Source organism: Battus philenor, unplaced genomic scaffold (assembly GCF_028537555.1).
Source record: "Battus philenor isolate CCGP_79_NKW_IND1 unplaced genomic scaffold, ilBatPhil1.0.hap1 SCAF_20, whole genome shotgun sequence".
NCBI classification, from domain to species: Eukaryota; Metazoa; Arthropoda; class Insecta; order Lepidoptera; family Papilionidae; genus Battus; species Battus philenor.
The window spans coordinates 11443336-11465607 of NW_027181683.1; the positions used below are offsets into that span (position 1 = coordinate 11443336).

Here is a 22272-nt window from a genome sequence, read left to right on the forward strand (position 1 = left end):
TTACTTTTTTGTGATCATAAAATCCAGAAGCAAATATTCAAATATTGCATTAAAATAAATTAAATTTGTAAAGTATGTAATGCGTAATCAAATTATATTTATAATTTAAAAACCGAATTTACTGTTGCAATAAAAATCTAAATTTATTTTCGTTCAATTATATAAAACCTTACGAACATGTAATTAAAAATGCAGAAAAAAAAGTACAGAACCCGCTCGGTTTGAATGGCGGCAAACGTCAAAAGGTGCAAGAAATTGGCGGGAAACGGAATCTGATCGTGTGTCACTTGACAGTTAGAGGCCTTTGTACCGTACGGGGATTATTGTCTTGTTTTTTTCTTTTTACAATTTATTGGCCATTTTAAGTAAAAGGAGGAAAGAATTGCGACACGCGTGTCAAGGAAACGGTTCTTCCCTGCGCCCTAGAATACTTGACAAGTTTAATGTTTTTTTTTTATTTGGCATACCTAAAAACGTACATTGGAATGTTGCCCGATAAGAAATCGCGCGTCTCGCTTTTATGGCGGGAACGTGTCAACATATTTGACCTATTTCTTTCTTATCATTTTAAAAAATCTTGAATTTTCGTATTATTTGAGGAACAGTTTGTATTTTTATATGATATTGCTTATTTTCCATATAGAGAAGCTATAGATTCCTTGTTATTTTTAAGTTCTGTTTCAAAGCCTGACATTTCTTTTGCTGTAAATGTATAGTTTTTGTTTGTACCTGAAAATTTAACTAGGTGGCAACACTGTGTATGAATTTTATTGTAACTGCGTTGTTCTTGCTGTACCTGTTGTACTTTAATAAGAAGATCTATTTGAAGTCATTACTATTGTTTAATTAATAAATATTCTATAACCGTATATACAAGAACCTCCTTAAGCAGCTTCAAGTCGTTAAATGCTGGACCTAGGCTTACTCCAGAGATTTCCAAAAGGGCTGGTTTGAATCGCTTTGCATCCAGCACCTGCCAACGACCTGGTCATCCTTTTTCCAACTTAAGTGGACGTACTAAGCTTACATATACGTAGTCTCAACAACAGAAACTAAATATAAGAATATATCAGTTGCATATACATTCACACTATTTTCATTCACTTTCCGAGCAAAAAAAGCCTTAACACACGGAAACGCTGGTATTAAAAATGTCCCACCTTTTTAATGCGTAACAACGCATGGTGGAACATTTCTCGATCCACCTGGAAATATTGAAATAGTTGCGCGCTCATACATTTTTTTCTGAACTTTATTATTTAAAGTTATTGGCAACACCATTAGCAATTGTTAAAAATATACTCGATTGCGCTGGCAAGGTTTATCATCATATGACAGGTTCATCAAGTGTTGAAACCGAAAATTTTTAGTAGTTAATAACAGAATTATTTTTTTTTAAATTTTTATATCATTGTATATCCTTATTATTAATAACACACCGATTTTGTTAAATTTTGAACGAAATAAAATTTCTGTGCAACATGGGTATTTTTATTTTCTAAAATTCCGTGCCTCAAGGGGTTAAGCGCCAAGTAAATAAGGTTTACAATTCTTATTCTTCTTCATTTCAGCCGATAGCCACTATGACTGGTTTTGCGCTACCTGGATAAAGCGACTTCCTGCAACCTTAATCTTGAGTGGGGCACTTTTTTACTAGACATCTACTAACCTTTGGGAGAAGAACAGGGTTATTAAGGATTCTTTAACTTTGGTCAAGTCCTTTTGGAGGGGCCGTCGGAGATCCTTCGGGAATCGCTGTTGTCTCTCAGTACTCTGCTAAGACACAGGAAAGCTGTGCCTCTCCGACATCTACTACACGACATCACTTCGCGTTACTGTCCTTCTCGGGGTGACATTAAGTGGAGAATAAAGATCCCTACCTTCAACGCACACTAACCTGATGCGGTTTTAGTCGCCTCTTACAACACTTAGGATCCCCTATTTTAGTGAACCGGGGAAAAAGGGTTGCCAAGGGTGGCCTATGCCCATGCCAAAACGATGAACAATGAGAAAACATAGCTTGGCGCATTTGTCTTGTATGAATAATTAAATGATCCTTTAATAATTCTGTATGATACAGTTATGTCTATCTTTTATTTATATATATGTAAATAAACTAAAAAATTATAATTTTCAATAGTCTTATATTAATTCAGAATAAAGAATGTTGTCATGTTAGACTTTTCCAATGATATTTCAGTGTCAGGTTACCGTTAAAAAAGCAGTGCCTATAAGAGCCTTATTTGACCTCAAATTTAAATCTGGAATGTCGGACGAAAACTGTCCGATTACTGTTATAACTGTAGAGGTTTTATTGACACTGCAAAAAGTCGATGCCTTGAATTAATTAAAGGTTTTTTTAATGCCTTAACGGCGAAGTCGACATAAGGGTGGTTATAAACTATATCTGTAGCATTTAAAATTTCGGTGGTTAAAATTAAAACCAAAACATTAATTATATATGAAATATGTTGTCTAAAGACTTTATAGAAGACAGCTTAACTTGGTAGTAATAGAAGAAGGAAACATCGCCTCATTGGTGAATAAAGAAGAAAGCCGCTAGAACATCCCGCGTTACTGCTAGAAGATAAGCAAAAGCGATAAAAGGCAATAGAATGCAGTAAAAGTTGAGAAACAAAACTTACTAATAAAAAGTTTATACTAATGCTGTTAGCCTGAAGGCTTTTATAGCTTCATCGGAGTTGAGTTCACGGAGCGGATGGGTCCTTGAACTTAGATGAAAAAAAAAAGGTAAAATGTGATAAAATAATATAAGAAATAGAGATATAAATTTGAAAATTGTAAAGTATCAGCCCAGGAGCAATGGTGAAAAAAAAGATTTGATGAAAGGTTGAGGAATAAATAAGAATGAAAGATATTAAGATGGACATGAGAAGAGTGAGCAAATAAAAAATATATATGAACAAATAAATCCTCAAAAAGGGAAATTCATATCAAAAATCTTGGTAACTATGTTTGCCTCTAGATTAACTAATTTTGTTATTCTTATGTGACTTTTGTAGTTAAAAAAAATTATTTCAGATCTGTGGAATTTCACCCGAACACGTGGTAGATTCAACCTAACGCCATCATCGCATGTTGAATAAGTCAATCATTCCATGAAGTTTCTATATAAGTTACAGACGTTCAAATTTGGAACCTTTATTTCTATTGATAATTTAAATGACGTGTTGCCTTCACGTATTCCTGGCCACTACATTTACAATATTTTTTTAAAATTATTCTTGCACATTCGAATTCAAATTAGAACGCTGATTTAAATTCGGACGCCATCATTGATGTGGTCCCTGCCTATTATGATAGTGTAAGTTATAAATACTCTATGTGTATGTAAATACATCATCTCTAATAATCTTGGCTATCATCTTCCTCACCAACGTGAGAGAAGTTCATCACTTCCACCTTCAAAACGCATATATTTCATCGAGGGACGATCAGATACGTGCTTGAGTGATAATTTACATCCGTTTACTAATCACGTATAGATGCTGTTCATTAACTGTCGTTGTAACAGCACATAGACACCCACTGCTGGGCATGGGCCTTCCCCAAAGATCTTTATACCCCCCTATATACCCCCTGGTATACTATAATCTCCATGCCAGGCGGGTTGGCGACCTCTGTGTGGTATTATGGTACCTATAGGACGCTACTGACCATACTTTTTAACTTGTTTGTAAGCAATGGTAATGTTATATATTTTAAAAAGTGTAAATTATATAAGATCGTATGCCGGGAATCGAACACGAGACCTATGATTACAAGTTTCAGTTCTTTACCGTCCTTTAGTCTTACGGGTTGACATGGATAATTTAAAAAAAAAACAATTCTTCGTCAGCGAGGCATCTAACACATCTTCAGGTGAATGTCCTGACAAGTTACTGTGGTATTAAAAGAATTTAATCTGAATCTTTTAAGCGTCAATGCTCTAGGCACGACTAGAACATTAGTTTTCGAGATAAAAGTAAACTGATGGACGAAATACGCCATTTTGTTAATGCTATTGCTATTAGATAAAATAATGTGAATACTTATATCTGTTTAAAAAATTGTACTTAATTTAAAATTCACATAACGTATATAGACGTTGATTGGTCATAGATTTAAAAGCTTTGAAGTGGTGAATGTTTAACTTATTTGCTGTCAATGTACGGAGCAGTGGTAGCTCAGTGGTATAGGTTGAGATTTGCGAGCGTAGACCTAGACCGCGGGTTCGATTCTCGAAATACAATCATATATAATTCAACACACTTTGTGCATTAATTAAATAAGATTGTCATCGCCCACAAACAAGTATCTAAATGATAGGCTAAAGCCTAAAGTGGCGATTATGGTATCATATATCTATGGGACCATAAGCGTAAATAAAGAATATATCAGTTAATTTTATTTATTTAGATTTATGAATGTACAAAATAACCATTACTTAACAGTCAAGTTTTATTTTATTTTCACAATTGTTTCCATTTAGTTAATGTGAATACAATAGCTTCAAATTGTTTATAAATAGCAAAGTATAAATAGCAATGATTTTCTATAATTGTTTTTAATTAATTTTTTTTTCATTAAGGCTACAATCAAAAAATGCGAATTAAAATGCGAATCCTTTTTTTATTTTTTTTCCACAACAGCCTAAGCTTAAACCTTCGTAGGGTCCATTGAGCCAAGTCACATCTTAGAGCGTCTACCGATGAATATAATTAAGCGATTTAAGAGTTCGGCGACCTTCCGTAGGGACCTGAAGGCTCGCCAGGGAGTCTTCTAGTTTTGCTACCTTAAAAGAGGTTCTAGGCTATACAACTTCAGCCTGCCATCTAGCACCCACGAGATCTGCAAATGCCACTTGGCAAGCAGTGAAATTTAGGTTAAAAATAAATTCTAGCTTTTTAAGAATACGTCTTATGCGTCTGAAATTAATATAGCATTTGCGTCAACGTCATGGACTATTACAGATAATCCAAGTCATTAATTCGTAAGTAGTAATCAATGTGTATAACAATACTAAATGATCACTTAATCTAAGTAAGCTAAGCTAAGTAGCAGTAATATATTCCTGGTGAACCTATTGTTCTTGTTAAAGTGCCATCTTACGAAGGTCGTGACCAATAGGTCAATGTCAATTTTTGACCTCGCGGCTCTTGAAGATTTAGCGGTTTTTATTTTCAAACCAGTACCGTGAGTTTTTCAGCCAGGATATACTTCTTTCACCAACACTTCGCTTGAGAGGAATGGAAGGTCATAGAGCGAAAGAGAATGAAAGAAGAAATGTGGAATGAATACCGAATGGAAGATCATAAGATGCATAAATGAAGAGAGAGAAAATAAAAAAGGTAGTGAAAAATTAAATATATGTAAACAAAAGTCCCTATCCCACACCAGATAGGGGGTACGAGAGGCTCCCAATAGCGGGGGCCATTAAAAAAAAACGTTTCGCTTTCCGTGAATCTTACCCTGTTCTATAAGTTGCAGCAGATAAACCCATGACGAACCTATATCACTAACTCCTGGTCACTCGACTATTAGTGACTCTTACATGTTTTTTTCAAAACTCGGCGAACACACTTCCTAATGCAGTAGAAACAAAAAATTCCTCAAATTTTTGAATTTTTTTTACAAGTTCTTGTTTAATGAACTTCTTAAATTTATTATAAAATAACTAGCTGATCCCGCAAACGTTGTTTTGCAAAAAAAATTAAATTTTTTAATTAACAAATGTAAGATAAGGGTTGATCGTAGAGGGGTGAAAATTTAGGTTTGTATGTATTTTTGTATGCTGTATCATAATAAAATAAAAACCAAAAAAATTGTCTAAAAAATTAAAAATAAAATTTAGGGGTGGACCACCCTTATCACTTAGGGGTGTGGAAAATAGATAGTAGCCGATTCTCAGACATACTGAATACGCATGTAAAATTTGGTAAAAATCGGTCAAGCCGTTTCGGAGGAGTTCAAGTTCGAACACCGTGACACGAGAATTTTATATATTAGATTTTCAGTCATTACTTGGGAACAGTGGTAGCTTATCCGTAGAGTATTGAGACGGGTTCAATTCCCAGCATACATTCTTTCATATAATTCACACAGTGCATTAATTATATATGATTGCCACTATCACGCACAAGTTTCTAGAGGATAGGCAGCAGCATCTGCGTACTATAATATTACACTGCGATCGCCAATCTGCCTGTCGAATGTGGATATTATAGTATATCCATCCAAACATATCTTTGGAGATTTATGCTTTGTGGTAGGCGTCTATAGGATTAAACGATTACACGAGAGAGTATTTTCATATCGTATATATAGTTGCTAACAAAAGATTTTCTAATTTTGTAAAGCCTAGAGTATAGTATAACTAGTTTTTATTTATTTATATTGTAAATTATGTTCCTCGCTATTTTTTTAATTTATTAGTATTATTCGTACGTAGACTATATTGTTATATGTTATCTTCTTTTAGCTGATAGCCGCCCACTGCAAGGCATTGGTCTTGTCTAAAGATTGCCATGTAGATCGGTCCGGCGCTGCCAGCATTCAGTGACTTCCCGTGAACTTAATTATCTCGTCGGTCTACCTGGTGGGGCAGGAGTCACCTACCCATGCCGCGTTTACCGGCTGGTGGTCGCTATTTGAGGATCGTTCGGCCCCAGCGACCACCGGTTGCGCGCCATGTGCCATGCCCACTGACATTTCAGATGAGCAGTTCTTCGAACTACATTGGTGATCTTGGATCTTCTGCGGATGTATATATATATTTCTGATTCGATCTCGCAGCGAAACTTCTCGGTTATTTTTCTTTGTAAGACATATAATTCAAATATCTAATAGATTCAGGCGTTACTTTGCGGAAGTCCATCCTAAGTAAGAAAAAGACTAATATTAGCTACTTCCGCTATGTAGCAGTAGACGTACAATAAAGTACACCGCCCGCCGTTAACGGTGGTAGTTGTGTAATTCGCATTGTTTGCCGCATGCGCATTTATCTACTATTACTACATAGCGGACTACTGCTACATAGCGGAAGTAGCTATATATTAGTCCTTTTCTTACATATAATTCCAACACGGCATCAGAACTGTTCACATGACACGCAACCAAAGAGGTTATATTTTCTACAAGGAGGTCGCTTATCAATTCTCTCGACTCCTTGGGAAATTTAAAAAATGTGAATGATTTAAAAGTAGTGTTATCGTCTCGTAGCCCTGTGATTTGTTGAGACAGCAATGTCGGCTGAGCGATTGTGACATCACTACTGCTTTGTTCGTGTGATATTACTTCACGATATTCTTCGAGTTGTGCGCATTCGTCACTCATGATGTGATTTATGCTATCTTGTTCTCCGTATGTAAAATTACTAAGAACTTTACTTGCACTCGAATCTTTTATTTTTCTATATGTATTTGGGAAATTGCATTAAAAATCTCACGTATATGATTTATGTTTTAATTTAATTAACAAATTAGTTAAAAAGGCTAGTTCTTCTCCATCGTCTGTCCAATTACGACACAAACGTCGTGGTTATCTGTCATTCATCGATGATGGTGAACGATATATACCAGGGGTAGCCAACCTGCGGCTCGCGAGCCAAATTTAGCCGTTTAAAAGATTATTTGTGACTCTTGTCATATATACCGCTCGCTTTTCGTTTTTGTTTAATTATATTTTTTATTTATAAAAAATATTTCTTTACTAAATTTGGAATTAATATCATGTTAAGTGAGATAATTGACTTATTTTTGATTTTAAACAAGACATTTTCTCTGAACTTTTTATACCTTTTTTGCATTGTTTAAAATACGTTCTTAATTGCGATTCGCGAAAATTTATAAATTTTGATAAATGGCTCCGACTATCGATGAGAATGGTCTCCTTTGATATACCATAGATAACTTATTAAGTTTACTTTAATTTACTTATTAAGGTTCAAATTCGTAGCTTAGACAGGACGCCTATCGGAATCGCTGGTCAATTATATGGCATTCTAATTCCTCTTCATAATTTTAGCTGCAAGACTTCCACAGCTGGACTTTCGTCTCCCTTTTAGATGTCCAAGATATCCCTTGGAAGCGGACTGCACCCAGAGTCTTTTGAAGACTTTAATGAGGTCATCTGTCAATGATCCAGAATTTTAAGACTTTAGCAGGAATCTATTCTGCTTCCTATGTGGCTTGCCCATGTCCTCATCACTTGCCAATCCAATAGACCATCAGGTACTTTCGTTCGTCTACGGATCTCCTCATTCCAAATTCGATGTCGAAGAGAAATTCTACGTGAAAATATATAAGTGTATTAAATAATTATTTAAATAAATATATAGTACCATGATTAAAAATAGGGTGAAATTTATAAAATGTAGATTCTTTATTTAATATTTCAATTTTCAACTCCTTCAAAGTAATCCCTGTCTAATAAAAGGCACTTTTGGCACGCTTTTTCTAGTCTCCAAAATAGACGGAATAGCCTTTTTCTGGTGAAGACGAACCGAAAACCGAATGGAAAAAGGCCTTGAATTTCTTCGATTCTGTTTTTATTTCCTCGGCGTCCCCCATCGGTATTTGGGTTTGCTGAATAGTCAGAAGTCGCATGGAGCCAAATCAAGCGAATGCTTTGGTTGCGGAACGATGAGTCGAGTTGTTGACGCTTTTTTTTTTTCAAAAAATTGAGCTTTTTTGGCATCAATCAAGACTTTTGATATTTAAAAAAACACGTATAACTCTGAGATAATTAAAACTTTTAACAAACACACTCTTAGAAATGTTACAGATAATCCAACTAATCTAGAAAACAAAAATAACTGTCTCCCTAATGCTCGGAAGTTTTAAATGAAAATTCTATTTTTTTTAAATTCTACCATACTTTTTGATCACAATAAATCAACAAAAATAATAATAAAAAAGTTTGTACATGTTTAAAAAAGCGTTTTTATGATTTAGTTTACATGAAATATAACTTGCAGAGCATCGGAGCTTGTAAAAATAAAATTGGAAAAGCATTTCCCAGACGCACATAGTTAGTCCGAAGGTCTATTGGATAGTAAACAAACTGCCGAAGAACCTGCTGCAGTACAGCACCTACATAATTTCAAAGATGTCTTATCGTAGTGTTTTAAATCAAGAAAAAATTGGTATACCGAGAATTTTGATTTTTAAAAATCTTTTTATCACACTGAGCTTGTCGCGTAAGTTACCTCTGGTTGCAACGTATTCTTTTAAACTGAGGATCGTGAGTATTTTTGGAAACTATATGGCGTACTTGTTATGCTATCGGTCTTGTTCTTCAGCGGTGTATATTGCTTTGATTACTGTGAAATTAAGCATGGATTTGATTGGACAAGGGAGTAGGGCTGTGACCTCGTGGTTGTTCATCTATCATTCCTTTGATCAAAAGTTTTTCTAAATTCAAAAATCTATTTCATGTATATAGTCGAAAGGTGAATTAAGGAAAAATTACCAAATGTTAAAAAAGACGTGTGACTTCGAAACAAATAAATCTATACAGTTATGCGATGATTCAACATCGATGTCTACAACTGAATGGGACGCTTGCGCCGGCGTCGATAATCCGCGAGTCAAGGTTGTTTGCTCCGACAAAATTTCAATCGCATTTGTATTTCGGCTCACATCCCTCGCGGGGCAGCCAAAGACCTGAGCATTGTACCGTCAGCATAAAAATATCTTTTTTTATCGTTAATATATATTAATATAAAAAACATTTTTTTGATTACCGGCAACTTAGTTAAATATGGTCATAATTATTGGACTCCCACAGCTGGACGTAGGCATCAATCATCAATATGATCGGTTGGAAGCGGGCTGCATCCAGTATAAAACGTCCACCGTGGTTCATCATCTCACACTGCGGTGACACTCTAGGTTTTCAGTCCAGAATCTTAAGGCCTCTGTGGCCATCTGTTCTGCGCATCGTGGCTTCCCCACTGGCACTTCAATTTGCCAAACCGCTGAGCTATTTTTGCAACTTTAATTTGTGTACTGATATCCACAATTCCATTTGAAATCCCGAGCATGGCCATCACCACAGCTCCTTGATTATCTCAAAGCCAAAGGAAGCGTGTCAAAAGAAAGTTTATGCTTAACTGAAAATTTTTCGTGACGATAGAGAGAAAGGGAGTCGGCTCAATTTCTGTTGGCCGTGATGGTAGTTCCGTGCAGCACAGGTTTAAAGGTTCTTTTCGTTTCCTTAGGTAATAAATGGAAAGTTTATAACATTGACCTACCAAACAAGTAAAGTTCCGCGTCAAATAATTTTAGTAACAAAACGTTTTGACTAACATGGCAGGTAAAGAAATTTATCGCCATACGTACGTTACGTTCCTTTTATAAAAAACAAAGATTGGGTTAGTACCTTATACAGAATTTCTTAATATAAAATTTAATGATTTTCTTTGTTTTTACATGTAGTGAAAGATCGAGTGTTATATTTTTGTTATATAACATTTAATATTTACTGATTACTTCGTAACAATTATTGGGTATATGACGTTGATCAAATACATGCTCGTCTGAAGCTTTCTCTTATTATATCATTGTTAACTTATTTATTACTTATCTTAAACCATTGGTTTTTTGATACAGTTTACTATAAGAATAGTCAATGTACTATACAATGGATGGTAGTTAATTAAAACCTAAAGATTTCCGAGTGGCGACCAGGGGCCAGTAGGTACGCTGTGATAAGCCCTCGCTAGGAGGATCGACGGCATAATTATGGTCGCGGAAAGACGCTAGATGTGTGCAGCGGAACATAGGTTATCGTGGCGATTTTTAAGGAGATTTTTGCCTTGCAGTGAGCATTTATCAGTTGAAATTAAGTTGATGGCCTGTCGCATCCTAATAAACAATTATTTATTGATTGCAAAAACGTGTAGAAGACTAAAAGCTTTTTACTAACAAGTCGCCACTAGATCGCCACGATGTCCGATCCAATTCTTACCGCATCCAGGGACAGATGGTTAAAAATGATTAAATTTAATATGTAGTAATCTGATTTTAAAAATCCTCTCTCGTACTGTATTATCATTATATTATTTATTATTTCTGAAAATATTGTTTTTAGAGGGGGTATATATATTTATTGACAAAAAAAAAAACTAAATATATATTTCATAATAGGATACTAGTCGTGTGTAATATTTTAAGTGGGCGCAACATTTGATTTATTACTTAGTGGTTTGAATATAAACCAGTTGAAATTGTTTTTGCAGACCGTACACGAACCCTCATTGGAGATTCCGCTACCTCCGCGACACGTCCCAGCTATCGTTTATAAAAGAGCGAAATAGAATGAAAATTTTCGCATTCCTGAGTTTTTTGCGAAAGCTCTTGGTGTATAAGCTCCGTGAAGTTTTGTGAGTTTAAAGTTACCGCAGTGTTGCCAATGTGATCACGCTTCATTTTAATAAAAATATATATATATATTTTATTGAAAACGGTATGCCATATTTTTCTTTTATTTTTAATATTAAATATTATTTATATTTTACTGAGAAATACTAAGTTTATTTACAATTAATAAATTATAATTATTACGCGCCATTTTTGTTAATATGTCATATGTCATCTTGTACACAGATAAAAAAATTTCTGTATAATTTAAAAAAATATTTTATGTAATATGTTGCAAAGTATTATCCACTGTTAATTAATATTTATTATAATACACGAGTAATAAATATATTTGTCAGAATTTAATTTATACATTTAAATAATGTATTAACATTCAGCGAAATTACGGGCAACTATATACATTTATATTTATAGATATTAAACAAGAAAAGTTATGTAGATAAAAGAGATCTGTGATAAGATTTTCATCGACACGAAAGTCAGAAGAGCTCAATTTGTTTCTCCATTCTTCTCTTTTTTTAATGTAAGTGTTTGTGTCGCTAGGCGTTCTACGCGTGCTACTGTTTCGGTCAGTCGATTGTTACCCTTCAATATGCTGTTTCAAAGTTTTGTGTATTTTACTATAAATAGTAACATATTTATGGAGGGACGTACCTTAATCGCCACGATCGACATGCGATTTGGCTATCGCAGTGTGATATTATGGTATGCAGAGGACGTTGCTACCTATCCTCTATAAACACATACACATAGTGTGAATTGTTTAAGATTGTTGAAGATTGATCAAAAAGTATTATGAAATTGTTTAAAATCTAAATTCTCTATTTATTCTACCAAATCAACTTCATCCTCTACAAAATCATCCGCGTCCGATAAAAGGCTCTTTTGCCAACGCTTATTCCGTTCCTCGAAACATTCGGAATATTGGTGGTAGCGGAATGATATGAGTAAAGTTTTTGGTAAAAAAAGTCGCGAAAGACCAATGCAGTATGACATCGACCAATAGAGACTTGCGTTTGAAACATAAAACATGCTTCAAAATGGTTTTGGTTGAACGAAATGATATTAAAATACTATCTATGGGTAAATCGATTATTTTCAAAGACTAAATATTTGATTTATTGCACATTTCGTTCATCAGTTTTATGTTTACGTTACTTTTTGATTACAGTTGTAAATTAGTATAGATAAGAAAAGGACCAATATTTAGCCACTTTCGCACATGCAGTGGTAGCCGTGCCAAATTACTCAACACGTGATTCACCCCTCCACGGGGCATCTTCAGGAGTTATGTTACACCGATTAGTGCCAAACACAGAGTCGTTGAGTTGGCGGTAGCGGTTGTGTGATTCGCATTGTTTGCCGCATACGCATTTATCAGCAGGCTGGCGGGCGGTGCATTTTATTGCACGACTACCACTGCATCTTCGGAAGTGGCTAAATATTGGTCCTTTTCTTACTTAGGATGGAGTTCCGCGAGGTAACGCCTGATTCCATTAAATTAGTATAGACATTGAAAAAAGACGTATCCGCTCATACACCCACTGCTCACTATGCCCTAAGTTCGTGATCGGTAGGCGTTATGTTGGTTTTCATACGTTTTACCACTACAGCACCCGTTTTTAGAGGCAGGCCACCCGTTTCTTAACCGCGTGGGCGAACCGAGGTTGGATCCGGATCTATCTTTGGTTCGCCTGTAGCCCACGCTGTCTTCCCAAGCCGCATCATATAACTCTACTCGTGTAGAGTGTTTTACTACGTGTGAAAGTCATCTTACAACCAGTATGCGTTGAGCTTCAGTTTTATTTTTAAGTTCCCAGATCCTTCTGCCTCCTGAACTCAATTCCGATGAAGTTGTTGAAACCCCCGGGCTAACAGCATTATATTCAGCCTTTTTTTTGTTTCGGTGGGGAAATCTTTCGGTGTTCAAGATGCCCTGCCTCTGGGGGGAGGACAGGGATATGTGGCATTCCTACCCCCCTCTTGGTGGCCGTCCTCTGCGCTATACGGGGGACCGCGGTATCTCCCGGTCAGGGATCGCCACGCCGACTTCCGTCGCGCCGTGCTATTTTTTCGATAGCCCATCCCGGGGTATGCGTGTATACGCTACCCCCGAAACCCTCGTAGTGCTATCACGATGATTCGAGACCACGTCGAACCATCGTCCGCCTCATTATATTCAGTCTAAACTAAGCCGCCAAGCAAGCAATACGTTTTATGTTTATTGACTACTTTTTGTACTGTTATCTGTGCTTTCAGTAATATTTATATAAACGTTGATCTAGACGGATTTCGGACGGACGGATTATTATTGTATTATATTATTTACATCGAACATGCACACATGTACTTACAACATCGGAGGCCGGGTCCGCCTAGCCTGTGTTGAGGGTGGTCAAGAGAAGCTGGTGTCGATCCTGAGAACCGAGTAGTACTCGATTCGCAAAACATACACAACACTGTAAACCTACACGGGTGTAGTCACTCTTCGTGCTAAATCTTTTCTTCAACTGGGATATGATCTCCCTGCATAAATTTTTACACCAGCACGTGCTAAACAAATACAGACTTAGGAACATGTTGTTGCTTTTGAATATGACGTTGTTCGTAGTAGCTAGGGAATAAATGTTCCACAAGCGTACTAAGGAAAGGTTAAAGATACATAAAAGGCTTCATTGTGAACTGTTCTCAGATATGGTAGCCTTAGAAAAGCTAGTAGAATTCGAGTTAAAAGATGACATTATTGGGAAGTAAATTTTATTATATTTTCCATCAAATTGGACACATAACGTACGAATAACATCTATGTATATGATTGTATGTATATAGTTATTTGAATTTTAAATCAATTATTTTAATGGATCAGTAGACAAGTACGTTGTACAGACATTTGTTTTTTTTTTTAATAATTCTGGCAAAAAATATTGTCTCATCACCATTATTTTAAGCCGTATGGCTTCCACTGCTAGACATATAGATATATATGATATATATAGATAGATCTCTCTCATAGATTTACAAGAGTACCGGTAAGAAGCGGCCTTCTTAACGTCTAACAAGAACCTTAACTAGATTCCGTCTACTTTTCTTTATATATATTTGTCATTGATACATTTTTTTCTTTTTTTTCATTGATACATCTTAAAGTAATTAAAACACTTGAAGGTTGTCTCCTCATGAGTACATATCTTTAGTAATATTAAAAATATGATTGTGAAATTATAAAAACTTTTTTTCATTTAGCTAGCTGAAGCTTCAAGATGGGCACAATATTGAGGAGTTTGGTGCTTATTCTCTGTGCGGCGAGCGTTTTAGCTGATGATATCCAGATGGAGTTGCAGAGCGGTATCCTACACAAGATGCTGAGGGTAAGTTTACTATGTCTGTACATGGTGTTTAATGGTGTAAAAAATTTTAAGATAAAGGTAAAATTCATTTATTCGAAATTTGAACTTTTAACACGACTTCTATTGATTGTCAACAATTTTGATAAATATGGCAACATTCGTACTCGTTATTCGTATTCGTTATATTTTTAATCTGTGTAGATTTAGACGCTTAAGTATAATAATATTGGTCGTCTGTTTTCTCTGATCATAAATTATTTAAAGCGCATAAACAAGCCGTTTTTTTTTGGAAGCGGTCTCGAATAATGATCCGTCGTTCCCAAAAATAAACTCACGAACAATGACAGACGAGGAATTCGTTCTGCAAAACATTCGCGTGTGATCAAACGACCATTCACTCATGAATGAATGACGTTATTACTTTAAAATGCTAATCGCGTATATTCTAATGCTTTTACGCGAAATAATTTCGCGAAGGCTTTGATTTTTTTTTATTCTTGTGACAAATTCACTGGTATCAGTAGTATTTTTATTATAGTCCATATTTTAGAAATTGATGATAATTATACTTGGGCTAAACCGTCCAGTTGGGTAAGTTTAACTTTGAGAAAGAGATCACACCGTGAATCCAACTTGGAAGGGCAGCCTCCTGGAAGTTCCGAAACATCGACCAAAATACCACAATGTTTGAAGACGAAAGTCTTTGACCATTGTGTGTTGCTGGTGATGGGATATGGATCTAAGACGCCGTCATCTAGAGAGCTATGCTCGGAGATTCGCTGCAACATCGAATCTGAGATGAGGAAATAAGCAGAGGAACATAGGTCACCGACTGCTGATGCAATCGTCAGCCGTTGAGGCCAAAAGATCTTCGAATGGCGTTCACGAGCTGCGTCTACCTGGTTGGTCTTCCTCTTGATGGAAAATTAGATGTGGACAACGCAAGGTCATTGTAGCGATCTTTTAGGAAGGGCCTATGTCTTGCAATTGGCGACAATCATCTAATGATGATGATTATGGTGATGACCTGAAACTAAGAACTTGAGATACATAAATCAAAAATTAAATCAATATAAAAAGTAAATTAAATTTTACGAGATATCTTTTTCAAATATCTTGATAAACATAAAATCTTTATATCAGGAATACACATTGTTAATGATAAAATCTTTCCGCGTCAATACGTGCGTTTTGTACGTGCATCGTCGTTCCGGACGAGTTGTGTGCTCGATTTGAAATGCAAATCGTATCTTTAATCTATCGCGGCCAAAGGAACGTTATCGTTTTAAATATATATTATCGTTTTAAGAAAAAAAAATCGTATTTTAATTACGTAGAAAGGAACGTTCAGACATTTTATGAAGTCTTGGCCTAATCGGGTAAACCTTCACAGTTTTCCAATACGGGAATGTGCACAAGGCTTTTAAGGTAGTACTGATTATAGTTCTACTGAAACTGCTGCACCGTGCCTTAGGAAAGCATGACGAGGTGATAGTTGAAGAAATAATTAATGCTAGTATTTCCTTGCATCCGTGAGTGAAGGCCTAATAAAAAGGAACAGCCTCCCGCCTTCTGAATTAAATATAACACCACTCGAGAACACATCGTTCGTGTAACCGAAGGTCGATGGTGCTGAAACGTGACCACGAATCGATGGAGGCGATACGCCGAGTTGTCGATGGAAGCAGCGAAATACTTCGATGAAGGCCTATGTTTTGTAGTGGACGTCTATCTATGCTGATGATTACATTTAAGCAATCGCAACACTAACAGTTTTCTGTCTAGAAAATATAATCATTATGCTATCTTTGTTGTATGGAATGAATTAAACGTAATTTTAAATGCTATGAGATGTTTCGCTTACTTGCAAAAATACCTTCATTTTTAATTGTTTTAGACCAATCTACGAATGTTCATTGCGTACGCAAAAAATTAATTCGTCACGTTGTTACTTTTATCATTGATTTTAGTGGATTTTAATCGGACAGTCTTATGTATGTAAATAGACACACAAATGAAAACATTTGTTAATTATTCCGAACGGTATAGTATCCGTTTATGTGTGGGTATGTATCTCATGTTACGCAAACAGATCTATTCAGCATGGGACTACAGATGACCTTCAGCGGCTGGTCTTCTACAGGATGATGTTTTGGTGGTTTAGTTCGCACGGTTTTGTCACCTTATCCCTTAACTTGGCAGATTTTTTTTTTAATATTACATTAATATTCATACAACTTGACTTTTAAGACCCAAGGATGCCAACAGAAAAAACTGAACAAGCGTTCGAAAATTAAGAAATTACCTAAACATTCAATTAAATGATTACTATGCGTTCAAAATTGATGCCACTATTTTTTTTAATTCTGATGTATCTCTACAGATACATTATCAAGAAAAGGGTTAAATAAGAAACTAAAGCATAAAGTCATAATTAAATATATATATATATATTATATATTTATCTTTATATAGATATATATATATTTCCGCGACGTCATACTTAAGGCAGCAGGAAGTCGCTGTATACGGGCAGCGGAGAATGATTTTTGGGAGGAGGCTGTGCATTGCAGTAGGCGTCTATAGCCTGAAACGTCGTTTATAAACTCAAATAGCATTTTAATTTGTCTATATATGGTGATTTCAAATTTCTCGTCAGACCCTAGAAATTTCCGTACTAATTCAGTGGTTTGTTCTAGGAGATGGCAACTCAATCGAAAGCTGATACAATGAACCTACCTGCAAACGCAACGTCGATCCGAGAGAACATAACCGACACTTTCAGGTAAGATTACTTTTAAAAATAAAAAAAGTATTTGCTGAACGTATTAAAGTAAAATTCTAGAACGGCTTTACCGATTCGGCTAATTTTTTCTTCATATTTTCATTAAAACACGATTAATTTCATTATGGAGAGAAATCATAGATAAATTATGTAAAAAGTGTTATAAACATTATTTTCCTTTAAAAACGAACAAAGTAAGAAAAGAAAGAACAGAAAGACGAGAAAGAAAAGAACGAAGGAAAATTTTTTATCTTAACTTACCAACAATGGTAACCTTTACTCAGGTACATCTTAACCCGTACTACAATGATGATTTTCAGTAACGGATCTAGTTATTAGGTATTATTGATTTCATGACCGATCGTTACTGAAAAAATGGATTCGAAAATAGAATACATTAACATAGAAGAAATAAAATTGATAAATAAAAATATAAAGACATCAAAGGATTTTCGCAAATTCACTGAAATAGAACAAATTCGAAAAATCGTAGAATAAATGTATATTTATTTTTGTCTGATAAGTAGTATTTGTATTAACAATAAATATGTCCGCAGCTGTGACAACCGTACCTACGGCTACTACGCAGACGTCGACAACGAGTGTCAGATTTTCCACGTGTGCCTGCCTTCGCAATCTGTTTCCGGTCGCGCGGTAACCTATAGATGGAGTTTCATATGTCCAGCGGAAACTGTTTTTAACCAAGTCAGTAATGCAAATATTTTCTACTAACATTTATTTAGTAATAAAATCTAACGAGTCCTTATCTCTGTTTACAATTTTACATATTTTAAATAATTTACAGTTGGTTTATCATCTTTACAAACAATTGCTCTAAATATTTGGATACCTAATTTCATATATCGCGGAAATACGAAATATTCTCTTACCGGATTTTTGTTACGTTTGCAGGAAGTATTGACTTGCACCAGACCTCGTGAGGCTATCCCCTGCGAAGACTCTCCAGCATACTACGACATTAACATGGAATTCGGGAAAGTCGCAAATGAAAGTAAAGAAAACCAAGCCCAACCGGAGGGATCTGATAATACACTAATGAATAATCCAGCACCGAATACCGAAGCAGTTGAACCACCACCGCAAAGATGGAACCAAGCGAATAGAAAAAAACAAAACATTATCGTTGAAACCCTGTTTAATAATGGAGCGACAAATACTAAATCGATTAAAGAAGATATAAAAGAATACGACAGGAAAATAATGGATTCCATTAGAGAAGATATTAAAAACAGTAACCATAACATGGTCCAAAATATTAACAAAGAATTCAACTTATTTAACCACGGAATCCAAGATTTGAAAGAAGAAGTGAAAGTAGTTGAGAAGGAAATCATTAATCTAACAGATGACATCAAGAACAACGACAAGGAAAAATCACAGGAAATCCTGGATAGTGTAAAACAAGTCGTTAATTATAAAAAAGGAGAATTAGTCAATACTGATCTGAAAAGTGTAGATTTTAGTGAAGGAGAGAGCGTAGCAGAAGCGTATAAAGAACCTGAATATAATACAGACTCAGTACAATTGCCTCAGATCGTGTTAAGTAAAATCGAAGAAATGAATGCAGCATCCATAGCTCCCGCGGTTATAGAAGAAATAGTTCCTGAAATTCCAGAATCTAATTATGGGAGTTCAGTGGTAGATGAATTTGATAATTCCAGAATAGCCTCTGAGAGGAGTTTAAAAAGAACAGGACGTAAAATTAACAGAGGTACATTAAAGTTTAGATCTAATATCTGATGAAATGCTAAGGTATAAGAAATAAGTATAAATTGATATTTACTGTATTATTTGATTCTACTTACAATTCGTTAGTCATTTGTATGTGTATCGCTAGCGTATTTTGTAGAGCAGCAAACTGTGCCATTGTTTGTGTAAATAAATTATAAAAATATAAGAACAGTAGAACAAGTGATTATAGTAAAATATAATCTATACGATTTTAGATATTCGAAGTTATGATATAAGTATCTTAGTTATAAGAACGATTTGTGAAAACAAAACTTAAGAAAAAGATAAAAATAAATGCATATCAACGCTTATTAGTAAAGTTGTTTTATTATAATTTTTATTACCAAAGGCAAGAAATATACTATTGATAAAAATTTATCTGAATTTACTCTAGGAGAAAATATTCCGAAAGTTATTGCTTAATCTTAAAAAGCTGCCTATATGGCTGCTCATTAGTAATACTGTGATGAAAAAGTAAGGCGAATTTGTTTATGAAATGTAAATTCCTTATTTATTCTTCCAAATCAATTTCATCTACTTTAAAGTAATCCTCGTCCGATAAAATACACTTTTTCTTTTTAATGGAATCAGGCGTTACCTCGCGGAAGTCCATCCTAAGTAAGAAAAGGACCAATACCTAGCCACATCCGTATATGCAGTGGCAGTCGTGCAATAAAGTGCACCGCCCGCCAACCCGCTGATAAATGCGTATGCGGCAAACAATGTGAATCACACAACCGCCACCGCCAAATTACTCAACACGTGTTTCACCCCTCCACGAGGCATCTTCAGGAGTTATGTTACACCGATTAGTGCCAAACACAGAGTGTAAGTAAGTGTCGCCCCTCCATATACATATACATAATACACATAAAAATGTATGTCTAGAATATGTTACACCGATTAGTGCCAAACACAGAGTCAAAGTGTCGACTGCCACTGCGTGTGCGGAAGTGGCTAGGTATTGGTCTTTTTTACACTTTCTAACGCTTTTTCCAGTCTTCGAAACAGTCGGAATTGTGTTTTTTCGATATAGCCTTCAAGACTTTAGATTCGGTTTTTATCTCCTCGGTCGTGTCAAAACGGCGTCCCTGCGTTGGAGTTTGTGGAATAACCAGAAGTCGCTCGGAACTAAATCAGGCGAATAAGGTGTTTGCGGAACGATATGAATTGAGTTTATGTTCAATCGAGAATTCACGCTTTTGAGACATAACACATGCTTCAAAATGGTAAACAGATGTTTGGCAAATGCTATGGACTAGTGATTCCCAAAGTGGTCTATATCGACCCCTAGGGGTCTATGACAACTTGCACGGGGTCTACGTCAGCGAAAAAAAATTTGGGGGTCCATAAAATGAAAACGGGGGTCCACGATAGTGGATCTCAACACATACACTGATAGTACCTATTTACTTACATCATACTATCTTGTAATATCAAAACATTTACATTATTTATAAAAGTACCTATGAAGTAAAAAATTATTAATATGTTACGTATATTTTACATAACATATACAGAATTTTATTTTGAGTAGTTTTAATTAAATTCAATTAATAAATGTGTAAATGAACATGTGTTTTTACTTTAAGTTTTTAACACTAAACTTCACTACAGTTAGAAATTTACAGGAAATCAATATCAGGTAAGTAGGGAGTCTACCCAACACGGAAAAACATGGCAAGGGGCCTACGGCACAAAAAAGTTTGGGGGACTCTGCTATAGATAGTCCAACTAACTTAGAAAAAAAACTTACCTCCGTAATGTCCGGGATTATTAGACAATTGCAACATACTTTTTGATCACAAAGTATATTGTAGCGTATCTTTAACAGGTATTTAATACACGCTACCATACACATTACATACATACATCATAGGAACGTCACTCGCAGAGCTGACCTACGCTACTGTATTATTTTATAAAAGGCAGTTTTATTTTTCTTAAATGGCAACACTACTCGACTCCGTCACTCTTTTGTGACAACTTCCAGTAAAAGGATTGAGAGTGGTGGGGTTGTAACAGCGTTTTGATTATTGAGTCGGGAGCTCGATCACTCGTTCGATAGCCATCGAAGTGATAAGTTGTCTAGTGGAAACTATGATAGTTGGCCTATAAGAGTATTGAAAGTGGAATAAAAGTATTTACTGTGCTGTGATTTAGAGTTTTTCAGAAACTACGGTTTCAGAATTCTAAAGACGAGACCATGCAAGCGAAACTTAGAACGTCTATCCATAAGATCGCAGCACCTCCCAATGAACTTTATGAAAGCGGGACGTAGGTTGCTTATGACGGTCGCGATTGTACAGATGTGGACTTCCTAATGCTGAAATTATCATGATGTGGAAAGGGATAGATTTAAAGCAAAAGTAAAATAAAATATATTTAAAAAACTTTTTAGTTAAACGGTTTTTTGATGCCCATATTGTGGTTGTGGAAAAATATGTACCTAGTCCGCCATATTGGAACGGTGTCCATCTTGAATTTTAAATTTTGACATAATCATCGTGTTTTACTAGTGTAGCCCTTTCATTTGATACCCATATTGAGGGGGTTAAGGAAAAATATGTAATCCGCCATTTTGTATCGGCGGCGTCTTAGATTTATAATGTTATTGATTTTATTATATTGTATTGTCATCTAAATTAAATGTGTGTACCAAATTTCAGATCAATCTGACAACGGGAAGGTGCTTTAATTTCTGTGCTTTAATTTTAATTTCTAATTTTGACCCAAATAAATAAACAAATAAATTCCGTACGGGTCGAACTAAATAAAACCATTTAAAAAACTGTATCATGTTCCTTATTTGAAATAACTTATAGCCCCCCCCCCCCACTCTTAGTTGGACCGACGACATAGTTAAGGTTGAGAGAAGTTGCTGGATACGGGGCTGCGCAGGAGCAGTCATCGTGGCGATCTTTTGGGGGTAGCCTAGTGTGTGGGCGACCATCGGCTGAAACGAAGAAGATTTCATTAACAACAATTAATCAACATTATTCAA

At 35.4% G+C, this 22272-nt stretch overlaps 1 protein-coding gene across 1 annotated transcript; it reads left to right on the forward strand.

Moving 5' to 3' along the window:
• The first annotated feature begins 14644 nt into the window (after positions 1-14644).
• Positions 14645-19558, forward strand: LOC137922870 (uncharacterized protein PF3D7_1120000). Its single transcript, XM_068765963.1, has 4 exons — positions 14645-14752; positions 17431-17516; positions 18074-18221; positions 18429-19558. The coding sequence occupies exons 1-4, from the start codon at positions 14645-14647 to the stop codon at positions 19275-19277; spliced, it is 1191 nt and encodes a 396-aa protein (XP_068622064.1). The 3' UTR covers positions 19278-19558.
• Positions 19559-22272: the final 2714 nt, after the last annotated feature.